The sequence below is a fragment of the Chanodichthys erythropterus genome, chromosome 10, assembly GCF_024489055.1.
Source record: "Chanodichthys erythropterus isolate Z2021 chromosome 10, ASM2448905v1, whole genome shotgun sequence".
NCBI lineage: Eukaryota > Metazoa > Chordata > Actinopteri > Cypriniformes > Xenocyprididae > Chanodichthys > Chanodichthys erythropterus.
In genome coordinates, this window is record NC_090230.1 from 38762631 (window position 1) to 38779903 (window position 17273).

A 17273-nucleotide genomic window follows, 5' to 3' on the forward strand; every position below is an offset into this window, starting at 1 on the left:
GAACTGGGCAGCAGAATCAATAGATCCCCTCACAGAGGGCTGCGTCTCACATCCGTCCAGCAGCAAACAAACAGCTCATGCACACACATGAATCAGAGATCTCCCTGTTTGGGTTTTATTGCTCTTTTGAAATGCTGTTGTTTTCATTGTTACATCATGTGATTAATAAAAATAAAAACTAAAAAAAAAAAGAGAAAAAGAGTAAAATCAATCCACAAGCAAATAGGGGTGTAACGATACGCTCAGCTCACGATACGGTGCGTATCCCGATACGGAGTACGCATCACGATATTTTGAACAAAATGAAACTGAAATTCAAATAAGATTTATTTAAAAAACATTACAGCACAACTGTTTTCAACATTGATAATTCTAAGAAATGTTTCTTGAGCACCAAATCAGCATATTAGAATAATTTGAAACTGAAATAATTTGAAAGGTTTATTTGAAACTGAAGACTGGATCAAATTACATTACAAAATACAAGTTATTTTAGTAATACAGTGCTTGACATTCATTTAGGAAAATGGGGGGGGGGGGATTCCCCCTTTAGGTGACTCTTAATGGGGCATTTTTTTATTTGTGTAATTACCCTATTGTGTATTACCCTACATACAACAACACAAGGAAGTTTGTTTTCAAAACTTTGAATTGATTGCATTCAGGCCAAACAGATTCGCACTTTTTTAGGGAATTAGGCGCTCGTATAATGTTCTTGAGTGGCCTGTACAGTCTTCAGATTGAAATCTCATTAAAAAAATTGGTGGAATTTGTAGAAAGCAGTGGTAACATGGAAACCAAAGACTTTCAGTGATCTGGAAGCTTTTTCAAGCAAGGAATGGGCTAAGATTGCAGTAGAAAGGTGGAAAGCTTCTAAGCACTTACAGGCAGCGTTTACTGGAGGTTATAAAGAAGAAAACATTCTGCACAAAATTTGACTTTTGAGGGTTGAATAAATTTGTACCCGTTTAGAGCCACTTTGATTTTTTTTGATTTTTCATCAACTTTACATTCTCAAAAAACACAAATGTGTATTAATAAACTTTGTACAATAGTTTACTGATGCCTTTGATGAATTTTCATAAAATTTTGTTCTCAGCAGAAAAATGTCTTGCAGGTTAAGGGGGTTGAATAATTTTGATCGCAACTGTAAGTACAACATAAAAAAAACTAATTGCTTTACATGTCAGCAAAACAGAATTTTCCTGTCTAAATGTCCAGAATAAGCTGCAATATTAACTTAAACATGCTGCTAGTCAAAAGTGAGACTACAGGGAGGGAAAAAAAATTGTTATCTCCACTCTGACTGTGCAGCTGATGCTCGTCTTTACCGACAGCATGTTTATTCCTGTGCACATACCATGAGCTATAGATCAACCTCAGTGCATTCAAGAAAACATGAAACCCTACCCTGTTAGTCAAAGTCATAAGACACAAGACCATCTGTATGTGTGTAACCCAAGAATACATGTACCTGAGAACACAGCAGTTTCCTGTGACTAAATAAACCCTCTGATCGGCAGCTCTCCTCATTGCTGGAACACAGACCTCGGCTTGGCTCTTTATGTCTTACTGTCTCTCTCCATGAAACTCCTCATCTCTCTGTCCGTGCATAGGGAGAGAAACTGTTGGGAGCTCATTCAGAAGATTTGTTCACCTGAGGTTCACAGCTGCAGTCCACAGTGAGTCCTCACACCCACAGTGTTCTTTTATTTATGTAAAAGGTTAACATGCTGAAGTATTGACATTTTTTATCTGTATTGTACTATACTAAAAAAAAAATCCTTGTATGTTTTAAGCTATTAGCTATCATAAAAGTCACTGCAATGCCAAACCTCAAGTGGATACGCTATATGCAAATGGTGTGATGAGACAAAACTAGAATGCGCACATAGTCAGTGAAGCTGCCTATACTTTAAGCTAGCAACATCTACATGGTGTACTGGTTAAATCTTATTTGAAAGCCTGAATGCATCTACACCAGCTACAATGGCAGAAAGAATAAAAAAAAGACGTTTCAGACTCATGCAAAGAGATTTGCATTGATTTGCAGCCTAAACCTGTTAAACACACAGCGAGAAAGTATGAGCGAATCACCTCTGAGTTTACAGAGGGTTAGAGACGACCTGATTCCACATCGATCATTCAGCCATAGTTCTCCAATTCTCCCAGGACTGAATGAGCAAACGTCCAGCCAGACTAATTAATCCGTTAGACCAACTGATTTAATTAAGGCAGCACTTCTGCAAGATGGGAAAACTGAATCTAGTCTTTTGTTTGAGAGGGAGAGATTTTAACAGCAGGTACAGAACAGGAGAGAACAGAAAGTTTCAGTTGTAGCCTGAAAACATGGACAAAGTATATGCATGGGTTAAGTATATGCATATGCATGTAGTATATGCAAAGTATATGCATGGGTTGTAGCCTGAAAACATGGACAAAGTATATGCATAGGTTAGAGCAAAAAAAATGTATATATATATATCCTGAGCCTGAGCTTTTTTTCAGTCGTGGGGGGGGGGGGGGGGGGTGACTATAGAACTGATAACCTGTAATAAATAATGTAGTATACTTTACAGTTTACTGTAGTTAAAACTAGTGTATTGTAGTAAAATATACCCTATAGTTGTAGAAAACTTAGTAAAGCAATTTGTTTATATTACTATTGTTGTTATATTACCACAGCAGCTATAGAATTACTACAGCAAATTATTTCAAGTACTTTAATATAGTATGGTTCAAAAACACTATAGTATTTACTTTAAATTACTATAGTATTTTTGATTGTGGGCTGATTCATTATTATAATATTTAAGTTTAAAATTAATTGATTTGTAAGCTACTTCCATATAAATTACACATAAGTAAGTTTTTATAACGTTATAATAAATTTTAATGACAAATGTTTCTACTTGTTTTTTTTATGTAACATTAGGTCTAAACATTTAAATGGTGAATGGATTGGTAAATGATCAACATTATTATGTCAACAGAACTCTACAAAATAATGTTTGCAACTTAAAAGGTTTAATTAAAACAATAAATTAGAATTTTCCAACTTGCAACCATGCATTTATTTAAGTTGTGGTAACAGGTCCCCTGAATTACTTTTTAAGAGTGCCCATGAACCAAGCAGTTTTATGTCAAAGAGGTGAATTTGCGTGTCCAACCTGAACCTGATGTGAAATATGCATGGGAAAATCCTTTGGCCTCAAGCAAAATTCCCAATTGCGTGGATTCCTACTGAAAGGACTTGATTTTGACCATGAAAATCCACATACAGTAAAAGTAAATCACACCTTAACACCTCAGAAATTCAGTGATTGACAAAACACCCCGAAGCTCATCCATTTAAGTTTCTTGTCACTAGATAGCGACACAGACATAGTGTGATAGGACCTTAATTATGGTTATGGTGAAATACAGCACCATTGGCTCTAACAAAAAAGTGGCACAAAACAAAACCAGAACTTTGGTAAAACAAATTGAATGAGTAAAACTTGTCCTTCTCAACAGGCCTCCATAAATTTGAGAGCTGTGATAAGATATGGAAACACAGCAATGACTTTTCTTTTGATTTGACAGGGGACTTGTCAAAGACAATCACCCGGTGGCTCAGCCCAGAGCAGCCTGCAATCTATTCCTGTCTCTCATAGCACAAATAAAAGCCTCTGAACAACAGAAATCCCCTCAGAAAATAAAGAAGTCTACAGTGAGCAGCACAGAACAAAAGCATAAAGAGACAGAGAGAGAGAGAGAAAGTCTCCAGTTGTTTGTTCAGTCCCATGGTCCATCACCTTTATCTGGGCTGATCGAGCAGCTGTGTACTGGACAAAATCTTGGCTTAAACCCCCGTCTCCATCTAATAAACCCAAATCCAGCAGCCGGATATCAGCCTCTCTCTGTGTGCCCTCCTGCTGTTGTGGAAATGTCCTGTTATTGCTGCTCTCTCTCTATTGATCGGGGTGTAATTGCTCTAAAACTCTGTTTGGAGGCGCTTCCTCTTTCCATGGTGTTGGGGGCATACTGGGGTTTCTCAAACATCTCAAACCACAAGCCACAGTCTTTCCCAGAGATATTAAAGCCCCAGACTGGTTCTCTGCATGATACCACCTCTTAGAGCACAATGACTTCTGAAAAGTGTCTTTAAGCACATGTATCCAGTATGAGTGGACCATCAAACACAAACAGTCAGTTCTATGAAATCAGCTCCAAGGTTAGCTTTTCCTTGTGAAGGCTGTAGTTCATGTGCCAGAATAGCCTTAAAAGGGAAAGTTCACCCAAAATGTAAATTCTGTCATCATTTACCCACCCTCATGTCTTTCCCAAAACGTATGACTTGATTTCTTCTGCAGAATGTAAGATATTTTGAGAAATCTTAATTCGTTTGGAACAACATGAGGGGGAGTAAATGATGACAACTTGTTTTTGGGTGAACTGTACCTTTAAGATGACTGCATCAGAAGTGCTAATGCAAATACAAACTCTTCACATTGAGAAAGACAGACAGAGTCATGTAAATCATGAGTCACGTTCAGACAGTTCCAAAATACATCTCCTCTAAAATAGCACAACAACACACTGACACACACACCAGATGAAAAGGCCCATAGCAAGATCACAGCAGAGGAGGAGATGACTACTAAAATAAAAACAAGAGAGACAGACATGCAGAGAGAGAGGGAAGAAAATGAGAGAGTAACCATACAGTAACCCTGTAACCATACAGGCAAATCATTTCTGTCTCTCTGGTTTGCTGATTTTACATTGCATGCAAATGTTTGTCCGGCAACTAAATGACAACTATAACTCAACCCAGCAGTACTGCAGTATTATTACATGCCTGAATGAGAGTGAAAAGTCAACTGTCCTTCACTTTTATCTCATCTAGATTCATTGCACACCTGTTTTCATCTGAACGGCCTTTATTGTCCTGGTGCAGCAGCGACACAGAACCGTAGCAATCTTATTAGAGCAGAATGTATATTTGAACACAGAGAAAGAACAGCAGTGCACAGCCTCATATATGAATCTTATGATATTGGTAAGATATGAAAAACTTCCTACATGCATTACTGATAAGTTAAACATAGTATCTACATATATGTGGACTTTTTGCACTTATATTTTCTGTGTACATTTACTGTAATGAAAACCTGCATTGTTCTGTGTAATTGATTTATTAAGGAAAATATGTACACTGTAAAAAACAATGTTGCTGCAATTAGTTATAACAACTTAAAATTTGTTGAGATAAACATCCAAATTAACTAAACTAAAAAGTTAACTAAACTTAAAATTTAAGCCAAGCATGAACACTTTAAGTTGAAACAACACATTATTACTTATTGAAATGTTGAATTTTAATTTATGATTAAATCGCAGCAATCATATTTTACAGCGTAAAAAAAAAAAAAAAAAAAAAAATAGTAATCTGTAGTTTTCACGAAAGCCCTAGAGCTTTCAAAAAAAAATGTTTTTCCGTCATCCGGCAGACTTTTACTGACAAACTTGAATTTCTCAGTCCAGGTAACACCGACAACGGGTTAATTGTTCATTTACATAAACTACAGATATTGTAACAATACAAAGCAGGTTGAAATTCAGCAAAGATACACTTTAACTGAAAAAAAAACCTTTTCAGATGACATCTAGGCCGCATTGTTAACCAATATCAAAATTATCATTTTGGCATTTTGAGTTTTAGGCTCCTGTTGTACAGTAGGTAATGGAGATTTTTTATGGTTAATTTTTTATTGCAATAAAGGTTACAATGACAAAAGCAAATAATTTGAAAAAGCGGCATTAACATTATTATAATTCACAATGCTTTTAAAGTCACAATGTAAGATATTTCTTACATATTGTGACATGCATCCGAGTGCAACGGATTATCAAAAATGGAAAGAAAAAAATATATAGGGTGGGGACTTCATTCTATCAATCGGTTGTTAGTTGGATGGAGGCAGATCTGAGTGCACACCTGCAGTTGTTTGAAAGAAAGGGACAGGGTTTAGGCAACTGAATGATTGGAGAAGTCCAGTATACATCACCAGAGAAAAGTCTGTCATTTCACTGGAACATCGAGTTATATTATTTTAAAATTACATAGTAATTTTTTTTGAATGAAGAATGAAACATATGCATTGATGTAAGATTCACGGATGGATGCATTTAGAGATTCAATGATTTTTAATTTCAACTTTAAGAGTGAACCTGAATTTCAGCCTCCATGTCTCCATGTAAAAAAAAAGTCTAATCAAAAGTCCAATCAAAATCCTCCACAATTGCTTGCAAACTCATTTAGACATTTAGGTCTGGCTCCATTTTGGTATGGGATGTCCATTTTTCACAATCCAGTCCCATCAAAAAAAATAAAAAATAAAATAAAAATTCTTGAATATCCTGTTTCCAGTTTTACATTGCAGGATTAAAATGGGCTGCAAATTCTGAATCTTGAGCAAACAAAAAGAAATTGAGGCCAGGGGAAGTGTGGGATTTTGTGAATGTCAGCCTTGAATTCTGCTGAACTTTCTGCAGAATTCTACAACTGCAGATTGTGTGCTGGCCTGAGCATGATTCATCAGCACAATGAGACCAGGCAGACTGATCAGCCTGATTAGCAGACACCATGTTCTCTGTGTGCACACAGTAGGAATAGTTTTAAGCAGTAGAGACCCTGAACCCCAGCTTACTGAAAATCCATAACAGGTGCATCCACAAACTACAACAAAAGTGGCTAAAGTGATTGTGGCAAGCAGGGCAGGGGACGAGAGCCATAGAAACAGAGTGAGGCCGGTGGTGCAAGTGTTAATAAGCGTCCCACCAGTCTTGAGTCCCACGGAGGAGCTCCGGAAGGATAAAAGGAGGAATGACGACAGGAAGACAAGACAGGACCAGGCCTGGGACCTTATGTTTACATTTACATTTACATTTACATTTATGCATTTGGCAGACGCTTTTATCCAAAGCGACTTACATTGCATTATACTATACATTTGTATCTGAGTATGTGCAATCCCTGGGATTGAACCCATGACCTTGGCATTGCTAGTGCCATGCTCTAACCACTGAGCTACAGGAAAGCTTATGTTGTAGATATGTTTTTTTATTTTACTTGCCAGTCATCCATGAAGGGCTACCGTTTTACTTTCATTTTGTCATGTTTGTTTATTTGGTGATTAAAGTGTTACGTTGATAGTTTGGCTGTTCCCGCCTCCTCCTTCCCTGAGCCTTTAACATAGTTACAGTGACTTGTTAACCCAAAAATTAATTATTCGTAATTCTGGTCTGCCATGACCAATATTTCTTTCCTTTTTTTTTTTTGTGGTGATGGTAAACTATTCCTTGAACACATCACATCTCCAAACTGTTTTATTACAGGCCTTTTGCCACTGTATTGACAGAGATATTCATGAGGGGGCAGGGAATTATGGGAAGGAGATATAAGCCTGCATAAGCACCAGTACTTTCTTGTGTCAGAAGGCTAACCACTAGGCCACGGCTCCAACTGAGCTCATCCACTAAATTTACATTCTCCTATAAGATCTACAATCTGCAATCACTCTTCCACAGGCCATTTCACATCAGAACCTACTACACCCTCCCCTACCGCTTTTTGTAGCCGTTACGATCTTTTTTGCCATGAGGTGAGAGTGAGGTGTCCTGATACCGTGATCCCATCAACTCCACGCTGATTGATTGACTTTTCCCTCTCGATGATCCTGGCTGCCTTTGCCAGATATCGGATTGTTTCTTGTTTTCTGTGAAAAAGTCAATGGGCATCCTGTCTGCTTTGCAGGGCCATTTTTAAAGTGCATTTCTTTTCTTAACTAAAACCCACACGAGCCAGACACATGCACTGCTGGAGGGCTGTGTTTACACTTCAGGGTGTTTTCTGCCTTTTTTAGATGGAAACAGAACTGAGAGTTTCACTTGAAAAACTGTAACATCATGCACGCAACAACTGCAGCTGCAGGAGTCCCGTTCCGTGACAGACCTAACCAAAAAATGACTCAAATAGAGAAAGAGTAAAAGCATTGATGAGAGAAATAGAGATCAGCTGTCATTTCCTGCAGCCTTTAATGGTTATAAAGGGGAAAAACAGGAAGACACGAAAGTTCATGAACAACTTCATACATCATGTCCTAACCAGACGCAATGTCACAACATGCAATTAGGGCTGTAGCGGTGGTACGGTGGGTGTATTTGTATTTTTATAGAAACAATCCAATATTTGTATTTGTATTATACATATACATTATATATATATATATATATATATATATATATATATAAAAACAATAAAATACAAAATATATAAAAAAAATACATTTAACAAGACTCTATATCAGGGGTACTCAAGTTCAGAGGCCAAGAGGGCCGCATTTTAACCATATGAAACGCAAAGGGCCACAAATTATAACTTGGATCGTAAGACTTTTATTTAGGCCTACTTAAGACAATATTTGTAGTTTTACTGTTTATTTACTAAAAGTGCAGTTTTTAAGGTCTGGCTGTTGTTCACTGGCTGATGAGAGTTTGTCCATAAGACGAAAACATTGCACTGTTTTTATAGTCTTTTTATACTCCATTGCACCTTTTTAACACTTTTTATAGCACCTATTTATACTCAGAGAATAAATGTTTTATTATTTGTATTATTATTACCTACCTTTTAATTTGGTCGGAATCCAAAAATCTTTTTTCTTTTTTTTAATGTTCAATCACAATTTTATGAATTATCTAACTATAACCAACGTTGTAAACATGATAAATAAGATATTCTGCGTGAGCTCAATGATGTGATGACAGATCTGTAATGGGAGCGCTAACTGCTTTCTGTTTATAACACATTGACATTAAGAATAAAAACTTGGCAACTTACACACTGCAAAGTTTGAAGAATGTCAACTGCATTTCATCATGGAAAAATAAGGTTACTTTGTTTTTTACTTGCGCGCACAGTCTCGAGCCTTTGATGGCGTTCACGAACACAAGTGCTCGACACATGCGCAATAGAGAGATTCATGCTTGTCTAGTCTTTTTCGCTCAAATAGTTACAATAAAATGTCTTTGTACTTGTTTAAAATTAGAGTTGCTGGTATCTTTTAATCCCCTCAAACGAGCGCTCTTCAACACGGTCGGCTATTGTGTTTTTTATTACTCTTGTTCGGTCTTCTCCGTTTCTTTTCAGACTGAAACAACAGCCCGTTTCAGTGCTGACACCTTGTGGACAAACTAAATTAGTGCAAAAACTATTCAATGCGCGCGTGCAAAGTGCCTTCAGTTTATTGTTCTTTGCGGTTAGAAAAACTGTGCTGCGCGCGTACGCTATACGCGTTCTCTGCTGATGATTACAGCGCCACGCGCACTGTACGCCTACCCTTGTGCGCGTGTAAAAAAACGAAGTAATATTCACGCTAATTTTGATCGCAAATTATAATAAAAGTACATTTATATGTAGCATGAGGCGGGCCACAAATTTAATGCTGACGGGCCGGATGCGGCCCGCGGGCCGCCTGTTGAGTACCCCTGCTCTATATCATCCATTTCGTAACTAACGTGCGTGTTTATTTTAGCACTTCCGTCAGTGAAGTGACACACTACAGCCAGTAAAACATTGAAATTAATATCAGTAAATAATGATAACAAAGCTAAATAATAAGAAAGTTAAACATTATTTAAAAAAAAAACTTTTGTTTATATTTCCCCAGAAAGATGCATCATTTACCGCTCTGCGCTTTGAGAGGGATGTGGGACATGAGCAGGAAAGAGACCATCTCTTTTCTAATATCTTCATGTTTTCTCCTGATGTTAAAAGCAACTGACACTTGTTGTAAAAGGTCTGAAGAGTGCATTTTATCTTCCGCAGGGGCAAGACATTTAGGCTGTGTTTGATTTTGCACTGCCAGAGAAAGCAAAACCAAAATCACCGGCGTGTGAGAAATGCGCTATACAAATAAACTTGACGCACCTTACCATGTATAACAACAAGCAAAAAAAATGTGATAAATAGAATTTGATGTGCAAGCAAAAAGGTTTTTCTTCCTTACCACAGTAAAGAATGTGAATATAATTAAAAGAAAACCAAAGGAAGAAAAGTTTATAATACAAGAGATTCCATGTCCAATGGAATAACTAATGGAATACTGTTAAATTCACTGATAATCCTGTGACCAGATTGCAAAACAGAATACAAAGCCGACAAAGCTTAAATTTATGGGTTCGCGTACCTCTCATTCGGCATGAATCCAAATGTTTCCTTGACATGACTAACATTTAATTGCTAACCTATTATTTCTTTTGTAAACAGTTTTGTGCTTCACTCGTTCACCGCCGATGCGCTAAGGTTTGTCAAGTTTAAGAGCACAGCCCTACATGCGATAAAACTAATCTTCACCATGTTTTTGCCCTTATGCAACAAGTGACAGGGGATTCTATTTATTAATGGTTTCAATTTCTGTGGCTGGAACAAGAACGTACAAACTATGACAATTTGATAATTTCAGGTACTGATTATGTGCTTTATTAGACTACAGCAATTAACGTTTTGTCAGATCCTCTAGTAAATTAAATGTTATTTTGATTAGTTCTCTTCAGAAATGTGGGAGAATCGTTCTCTCTGTTTGTAACAAAAAAAAAAAAAATTATGATTCTTATTTATCCAGAATCATGCAGCCCTGACTCAATGTTTACAAATAAGTGTATTCTGTGACAAAGACTGTATCAGTCACTCAGTATGCATTTCCAATAATATTAAAATCGTTTAATATTGATTATTTTATGTACTTATCTACTTCTTAGCAAGTGCGCCATATGCACTGCAGCCTGCCCGTACACAAATTTGATTGGCTATGATTTGTTGTGTCTTGTAGCCGTGCTGTGTCTGGTATGGACAGACACTGGAATGTTGCTGGAATCTTATTGCATTGCTTCTGGTTAGGACACAATGCAAGAATATAAGATTCAAAATCTGCGGAAAATGTATCATCTTTTATTGGAAAATTAAACACCATTTTATCAAACTTGATAATTGCCTTAATCTTTTAAAGAACTGAGAAAATAGTGATTAAACTGTATTTTATAAAAATCACCTGTCAAGTGTATAATATAATCTCAGCATATGAGAGTCAAATTGGACGACTACAGGGACTCATCTAAAGAGCACTCATTTAACAAAATTAAGAGGAAAAAAAGGGAAGGGCATTTTTCTGAAATATTGTATTCAAATATTTGGGCTTATAAAAAAATGAATATTCAATCATATTTATTCAAATGGACTTTAATGAGAAAGATGTTAATTTATTAATCATTAATTTCTGAACATTTCTGAACAAGCTTATGATTATGCAATCTCCTATCTTGAGGTTTTATTTTAGTTTAAATCATTAAACAATGTGTATAGTGAAAAAAATAAAATAAAAACAGAGCAAAAGCATTTAAGCTCAAGCAGAGCGAGCAAAAAAAGGCTAATGAAGCAATTATGGTACAGAACACACATATACATTTGAGTCTGCATATGGCTATCGTGTTTATATTGTTTCACATGTTCACATGCTCCTCAGTCTGATAACAAGCCGGCTGCAGAGAAAACGCACTCCGCTGACACAGACATTGCAGGGACACAAATATAATGGTGTGCCAAGCGAAGTTTCTTACAGTGCTTTGTGTTTTCCGTCCTTAAAGCCCTTTCCCTCAAAGAAACTTAAATTAAGCATATATCTTGAGATCATTATACATCTTTATACAACTTTTCATAATGATCTCAATATACATGTGTACTGCATGTCAACCAGAATTAAAGTATCTGCTCAGCTCTACAACTATGATAAAATATAAAGAAAAATTAATAATAATTAATCATTCTAATGAGTCTGTTCATTTTAATGAATTGGTCAAAAAAAAAAAAAAAAAATAGTAAGTCTCGTACTCGAAATTACGTTCATATGACTATGCGAGTTTTGTTGTAACACCTTATATAACTACATTAAAATGTTTAGTATCCAATAAGAAACACTGGACTTTTCTGGACCTATTCCATTCTTGTTAAAGGCAGGAATGACCCTAAAATGAAACAACTTAAAAATCGATGTCTTGTATGGCTATCTTACATGAGTTCTAGTAATCAGGGACAACTTAAAAGTTGAGTGGCGGTTCTCAGTGAGCACATGCTAATGAGGCAGACAGGAAAACGTTAATCACGCTGGTCACCTCTTCTGAAGAGACTCGTGACTAGCTGCCATTTCCATAACAAGCTTTCAAAGCTCTTTTAACGACACAAGAGGCCACAGTCCCAGTGGCAATTAAACTCATGTCGGGACACGCCATGATCTGTTGTGATATCACAGTGTGGCACAACGGCGGCAACAAATGTTGGCTGGGAAAAATCTCAGGAGACAACGGTCACTTTGGCTACCAAAGACAAGCTCATTTCTGAGACACTAATGTCTGCAGGAGAAGAGAGAATAGCCAGTCTGCCATGTTACGCAGACATTCTCAGACACAAAAGCTACACTGTAACCCTAACGCTCAAAATAATTAATTGGGTTGAGTAGGACAAACTTAAATTAAACAAATTAGTTCAGTCAAATTAACTTTTACGAGTATTTAGCACTTTCTTTTTCTTTCAAGTTCACAGGACTGATATATTTTAAGTTTACTGAACTGTTTCATTGTTTTTAGTTTTATGAACTTATTTCTTTTAATTTAGATGAACTTAAGTTTAACTGAAACTGGGCTGGGATTTCTATTACCCAGCATGCTTTGCACATGGCACTCAAAAGGGAGAGTAAATGTTAAAATTAAGTGTTATATAATATTTTGTTTTTTTGGGGTTTTTTTGTGCAAGATTAATGTTAAGAGGGAGATTTAATAGTGATTCATGTTTTGTTATGTTAATTTAGAAGAGTTTCTGTTAATGTGGGTCTTTGGAGAGCCATTACCATCATTGTGACAAGTGGTGCATATGGCTTGGTTCGAGAGCAAATATGTTAAATGCTTTATATTCGTGTACTCATTCAGCAAGTGTTATGCCATGCTACTGTTAACATGTTAAAAAATTTGCAAGTTATCATTTTCTGAATTAGCTTGTTATAGCTAGCTAGGTTTACACTAATAAATATTTACATTGGAGGTTACATGATAATTTTAAGTTAAATGTATAAATTAGTGTACTCAAACATTACAAGTTAAGAATCATTAAAATGTATGAGTACAAAATAAAAATACACCAGTTCTGCTTACTTAAACTTTGAAATTCTTAACTTAAAACTTGACTGATTGCCTCAAATTTTTTGAGTTTTGCCAACTTTGCAAATTACATAACTGATGACATCACAAGGAAATTACAAACCCAAAACAGAATTCCATTTCTTAAAAGTCTCATTAACGTCACCACACCCATCCGTAACTCTCAATCCAAACATAGCGCAGATGATAACATTTCTCTTAGCCTAAATACAAACCTCTCAAACTTCAAACTGCAATAACACAGGACAACTATAAAATGTCCATAAACAACAGGAGAGCCGCAATCATGTTTAAAAAAAAATTAAAAAAAATGAAAAAGTCTCAGCTCCAGCAGACATGGACCTCACACTGAGAAATAAACACAAGCACTACCTTTCAGGCAGAGTGCAGGCAAGATGTGTGACAAGAACGATTAGCTGCTTGCGGTCTAAAATCAATTTTACATGTACAGAAAAAAAAGCCAGTGCAATGCCAATAGATCTGCCTTAATCCTATTGCCTTAAGATCCCTTAAAATCCATGTTCTCTGCTTCACACTAAAATAAATACAGTTCTTTCTGCACTTATGCACTCAGCTTTACATTTACTTACAAAAAAAACAAAAAAAAAACAATAGCAGTACATTATTCTTTATCTATCTTCATGGTATAAGAAAAAAAGACACAGCAAAAATGATGCTAGGGTACAAGAAAGAGAAACCATTCCATGTCTCCTTGAAATTGACAATTCAGTTCTCATAACCTGCCGTCTGCAGGGGAGTTCATATTGTTTAGGGGGTCCAAAAAAATAAAAAATAAATAACAGCGCTGCCTTGGAGCAAAATGTATTTTCTTTGTTTCAACAGGAATCCAGGGACCTGAGGAGGGGGGGAAACGTCTGAGCCGTTCTTGATGTTTCAAGAGAAAAGGTTAAGGGACCAAAACTGGCAAATAAAGAAGGGGAAAGAACTGTCTGGAAATTTTGGAAATGCATGCCAACAGACTTCGAAGACATGCCCTGGATCTGAGCGCTTTCCTCCTGTCTGAAACCTGAGCAGTTCAGCAAAGAAAAAACTAATCTGTGAGGCACTCAAAACCAAGAAAAAAAATCCATTATAGATCGGTGTTTGTTGTGGGACAAAAAAGAAAGAACCTGCCAGAGTGGACGGCACTTGGGCGGACACTTTGAGCTTCAGACCAATTTACAGAGTAAAGAGGAAGAACTGCATTAGCACAAAAGAGACGGACACACTGCCAACTAAGAGCACTACCCACAAATCCCTGCAAATCACTTCAGATGGACACACGCATCACTGACCGACCACATAATTGATATCCCAACACTATGGTGCACAGGTCTGCACCACAAAAAAATAAAATAAATGAATAAAAAATAAAATATTATATTATATATTAAAAAATTCTGACCTTGGGTTGGGCGCGTCGAGGAAAGGCGACCTTAGGATCAATCTGTGCACAAACAGAGAAAGAAAGAGAGAGAATGATGATTAGAAAAAGTCATATTTGAATGCAGTTATCCAAACCTAAATTTAATACACTCTTTCATACTTGAAGAAATCATCAACACCATTTGGAGCATGGATGGGTCACACTGGAACAAAGTCATTAACTCTTTGGCTTGTCATCTTGTTAATTTCAGTTTGTGCTCCATCAGCTGAAGGTGTGCAGACAGAAAGAATTATCAGAGAAACTATTTCATGCTCCAGTGTCACACTGTCTTGCCTCAGCCTTAATACAGCCTCTTATAAAGAGGAGTTTCAAACAATCTCATACAGGCAGACGTAGTCAAGAGGAAAAACATAAACAGATCGAAATTGGGCTCTTGCAGGAAATTACTTGTCCATGTTCAGCAAGGCAAAGGCTTTAGATTGTAGCAAAACTCCTAGTGTAGATTTGAACGTTTGCCTGAGGGCTCTGCAGCATATAAGTGTGTATCATTACAGACACCGAGCCTTTCTAAATAAATCCCACAAACAGACTATTTCTTGCTGGATAGAATCTTAGTAGTCTTTTTTTTTTACCTTGTCTATATATATGCGTGTTGTATATTTGTATATGTTGTATATACATATACATATACAATATATAATATATATATAATATATACAAATATATATACACGTCAATTTACTGTGCCTCTCACATTGTAATTATTCTCTGAAATGACACTGGTGTCCACTGAACTAAACCTTTTATTCTCCCAAAATTCCATTTGACTGAGCTGTGATTGTTATCTCCCCAAATCAGGTCAATTAGAGAGATGGATTTTGTAACACCTGGGTATGGAAACCTTCTCTGTGATGAATTTCATGTAGCGATTCGTTTTAGCAATTAGCCTGAGGCTTAACCAATTCAACCTCAATTACTCCATAGAAACAAGCCTGTGTGAGCAGAAACAATATTACGCTTTGAATTTCAAATCAGTAGAAATTAGGAGTCTTTTTCCATACAGCCTGAGAGCAAACATCTCATTCTGATAAATGCACGGATAAATTGAGCAACATTCATGCGTATACTGGGTCTATAAACAAAGGCACCAAAACAATCTGATGTAGGTTTTTGAATTTTCATGCATTTGCAAATATCCATTGGAATCAATCAGCTGCATCTATGGGGTCACGACCTTAGAGATCATCACTAATTAGGCCTATAAGTACAAAAATTTTTGCTACCACTGTTAGTACTGTGGTGCCAGCCATTCAGTCAGACAAACTAATCACAGACATTTAAAAAAAAAAAAATCTTAAAACCTAGTGATAATCTGAATCAAACAGCAGACAGCAGTTATTAAGCCAATATGTAATTTAGACTCGAGCACACATTGTGTAAATAAAGTCCTGTGTATTTCCAGATGAAGCAATTACTGAGCTTCTCCCATCTCAGCAGTAGCAGTTGAATGTGTTAGTAGCCTTTTATTGCTTTCAGATAGTGGTTTACATCTGGTATTAACATCCTGTTTGGCTGATCCGATCACAAGCGGTCAGCGCTAAATACAAGTACAAAGCGTTTTTGCGATTGTATTACTAAAACCACTTTAGCTGAAAGTGTAAAACTACCACACTGCATTTGTAAAGTGCTCTGAGCAGGTTCCATGCTTAAAGTGGTTCCTTGATTATGATTTCACCTTTTTAACTTGTCAGTGTGTATTGTTCATGTTTAACATAAACAACATCTGCAAAGTTACGATGCTCAAAGTTCAATGGAAAGGGAGATATTTTCCTTTGCAGAAATCGCTTTTTAAGGACTACAACAAGCTTCTTCCCAGGTTGGTGACATCACAAACCCCAAAATTTACATAAACCTTGCCCTCAGGAACACGCAACAAAGGGGTTTGAGGCCATGTTGGGCTGCTTTAGAGAACAGGAAGAGTTGTTGTAGTTGAGTGTTGTTGCAATGCCATCATTTTACGCTGGACTGCTTCACAAACGAGGATCAATTCAACACTGGATTTGCACAAAAGATAAACATGACGGCACATGCTAGTCGATGAGTTGAATCAACTCCACAGCAACTACATTAATTTTTCCACTAACCATTCAGAAACGTCCAGTTGCATTCTAAAAGTTGTAACTACTTCCTGAGTCTCTCCATCAGTGTCCGACACCTGTTTGAACAATGTAAGGCTGAACACCTTCACTGACAATTGTCATTTTGGCTGTGTGAGATTATCCAGCTTTGTTGTTGATCAACCAAAGCATGAGCTGTTAAAGCTCAACCTTCTTTTGGAAAGTGGGCCGGGAGCAGCAGCTCATTTGCATTTAAAAAGGACACATACAAAAACTGTGTGTTTTTGCTCACACCCAAACAGGGGCAAATTTGACAAGCTATACTAATGATCTGTGGGGTATTTTGAGCTGAAACTTCACAGACACATTATGAGGACACCAGAGATTTATATTACATCTTGTGAAAGATACAGTCATTGTTTCAAAAAGTCCAAACGTATATATGCACAAAATTTCAGTTCACATGACGCACAGTCAAAGTTCAGTTACTCGACTAAAATAACAATGAGCTTTCTGTT

At 36.6% G+C, this 17273-nt stretch overlaps 1 protein-coding gene across 5 annotated transcripts in view; it reads right to left on the bottom strand.

Moving 5' to 3' along the window:
* Window positions 1–17273, bottom strand: part of msi2a (musashi RNA-binding protein 2a) — a 194437-nt gene that overhangs the window by 168508 nt on the left and 8656 nt on the right. For all 5 annotated transcript variants that reach the window (XM_067397648.1, XM_067397646.1, XM_067397645.1 and 2 more), the window contains one exon: window positions 14657–14698. In XM_067397648.1, coding sequence (XP_067253749.1) covers window positions 14657–14698 — 42 coding nt within the window. The remainder of the gene's footprint in view (window positions 1–14656; window positions 14699–17273) is intronic.